Raw genomic sequence first — 2850 nt, 5'->3', positions numbered from 1 at the left:
TTATGTGTTTGATTGTCTATGCTCAAATGAGATTTTATTCTGTCCACATTGCATGTAGCACACAAAGGCAGTGTAAAATTTTTCATCTCTTATGCCATAGACGAGTGGACTGACTGCCCTGGCGATGACACTAAATGTTATAAAGTTGAAAAAGCGGATTGACGAATACACCTTAAAGTCTATCTGTTTGACCACATCTTCGATATAGGGGTAGATAATCTCCATTGTACACAGTGTAAGCTGAAACATGTGCAGTGAGACAGTACGGAGCCCCTTCGCTGCAGACTTCTTGTCAACAGAGACTGTTCGGGCAGCAAGCATAATCATCACATAGCAAAATAATTCAACAAGAAAAATGGTTATGAAGTTTGTAATGTACAGGAAGCCCCTCATGTAACGGTGCCATGGCTCAGGAGTCAAGATCTCATAATAGCAATGGGTGAGCTGTGACAGATAAGCTTGCGAGACAGTCGAGGCAAGGATGATCAGGTCCACGAGCGGCCTTACAGTGCTTACAGTCCAGATTATGAGGATGGCAGTATGGGTCCTGCTGGAGGTGGAGAGAGCACTGTGTCTCAGAGGCATACAGATGGCCACGTAGCGCTCTACACACATGGCAGTGATAATCATAGGTGTGCATATAGTGACCATCTCCATAAGCATGCACACGGGAATACAGAACAACATGGGCATCAGGACATCACTGTAGGATATGAGCACCACAAAATCGGTCAGCAAAAGAAAAATCAAATCAACCAGTAAGGTGTGGGCAAACAATATGTAGCGTGTCTCAGTCCTGAAGGCCTGCTTCCTGGAGAAAGTGACAAGCATGAGCACATCAATGTATATGAAAGGACACACAAAGAACTGAGTTATGGCCATTGATACAATAATTCTCATAGGCATGGAGCTGACCAACTGTAGCTGATAACTGCTGCTGTTGGTGTCCTCACTGTTGTTACACTCAGCTGTGCACATGTCTAAAGAAGAAATGAAATGACCAGCCTGAGAATAGTGTTGCATGACCTTCACAAAAATTATGCCAAAATTTTAATAAAAAGAAAAAATTCTTGGAAAATAAATAATTAAACTCTTATCTACACAAGTTCACATTTAAGTCATAACAACAATAATGAGACAATGTTATCATAATTCATATTGTCACTAATGCATTACCTGAAGAACAATGAAGTCAGTCAAATAACAGCAACTAGACAAATACACACACATATATATAGAGAGAGTTGGTGGGGACTGATTTTAATATTTAATTTTTGACATCATACACACATAGGGCTTCATACTGTATGTACATACCAGCCATAGGCAAGAGTACTGGGGGGCGTTGCACTGAAGCATTTGGTAAAAATAAAAAATTTAAAGCCCTAATCAGAAAGCAGGACCCGTGTGTCATCCACACCACTGGGAGGTTCACGATTACAAACAGCATAGTAGTCGTGGGGATCCCGAAGCCTCAACTGAATAAATTAGCATGGTAATTATGGTCATCTCATTAAACGTTTAACTTGAACTTCATTGCATCTTGTTAATCAGGTGTTCCAGAGGTTATTTAGCTAGCATTGGTATGGCAACCCATCATTCCTTCATCAGTATACATTACTGCACTTTAAGGAATCAACCAGCAATGGCCCTCTAGTTCTAAATGAACTAAAATCACAAAAACATCAATGAACACTTCTTGTGTCATTTGTATTTACTGCTTGGTCTTGGTAATAGGGTCACACTGAAGTGGAACAATGTGAATATCAGAACCCACAGGTCTCTCTGCTCTTTCATGAAGGGCAAGTTTTGTAACAATGGACATGATAACATTTTTTTTAACTAACTACTCTGGCAGAGCTTCCAAAAATGTTTATTATTTACTAGCAGTAGAGTAAACTGATTCTCCACACTACGGAAGACCTGGCTGAATCTCAGACCCAGTCAAGAGTCACTGCAGGTGCCAGACCATTGTCCTAGATACTGCAGCAACAGAAGCTGTCGAACAATACTCTAGTACTGTGTAAAAACCCCTTTCTTCTTGTCTGTTAGTAGACATGTCCAGTTCTGAGGTACACTGTTGGTCATTCCTGACAGTCTTAAGCATTGTCCCTAAATGTTTGCCCCTCCCTGGCATCGTGGTTCCCACGTGAAGAGATCTAGCGGACATTATTAAGGAAGTGGCCAACTTCTTTCATGCTTCCTAATGGGAGTACTGAGGAGAAATGTCTTCGGATGTTGGCAGCACATCGGCTGGCAGATACCCTGGACTGGCTTTATGAATGGTATGTATGGTAAGGGTCCGCAGTGGACTATATCTACCCAGCTACCCAGAGAAATGACTTCCTTTCTCAGGTGACTGAAACAGTTCAAGCTATGCCTAGATGGAAAAAGCACAAGATAGTCTTAAAAGCCACCCTGAGTCCATTCCTGTGTTTGAGGTTTCCTCTTTCTCCCTATTGGAGTCCCAGCCTGTTCCTGCCCCTCAGCCCAAGACCCTGACCTCTGGGGTAGAGGCATCCAAGTATGTTTTTTTGGGAGGGGGGGCTGCCCCATGGAATGTGTGGGGAAGACTATGGGACTGAGGGACCATGCATTACAGGCTCTAGTCCCCGGCGTGGAATGCCCCATATGCTAGACCTCCGGATCCACAGTTGTCCGACGCAGTGCTTCTGGACCCACTGTCAGCATAGGCTGCACCTCCTAACCTGCAGCTGACCTGCCGTCTGTAGCAGCTGTGCCTTCTGATCAGACGACGATAGGTGCTGCACTTCCTGACCCCTAGCCTATTCCTGTCTCCGGCATGGAAGACACCACCCTGTCGGTTCCTGTCTCCAGCATGGAAGATGC

The 2850-nt window shown here is 43.9% G+C and overlaps 1 protein-coding gene across 1 annotated transcript; it reads right to left on the bottom strand.

The window, feature by feature from the left end:
• On the bottom strand, positions 1 to 978 carry LOC118242513 (odorant receptor 131-2-like). Its single transcript, XM_035533982.1, has one exon. The coding sequence runs from the start codon at positions 976 to 978 to the stop codon at positions 1 to 3; it is 978 nt and encodes a 325-aa protein (XP_035389875.1).
• Between the last annotated feature and the right edge of the window lie 1872 nt (positions 979 to 2850).

Source organism: Electrophorus electricus, chromosome 15 (genome assembly GCF_013358815.1).
Source record: "Electrophorus electricus isolate fEleEle1 chromosome 15, fEleEle1.pri, whole genome shotgun sequence".
NCBI classification, from domain to species: domain Eukaryota; kingdom Metazoa; phylum Chordata; class Actinopteri; order Gymnotiformes; family Gymnotidae; genus Electrophorus; species Electrophorus electricus.
This window is presented reverse-complemented; position numbering and strand designations above follow the sequence as displayed.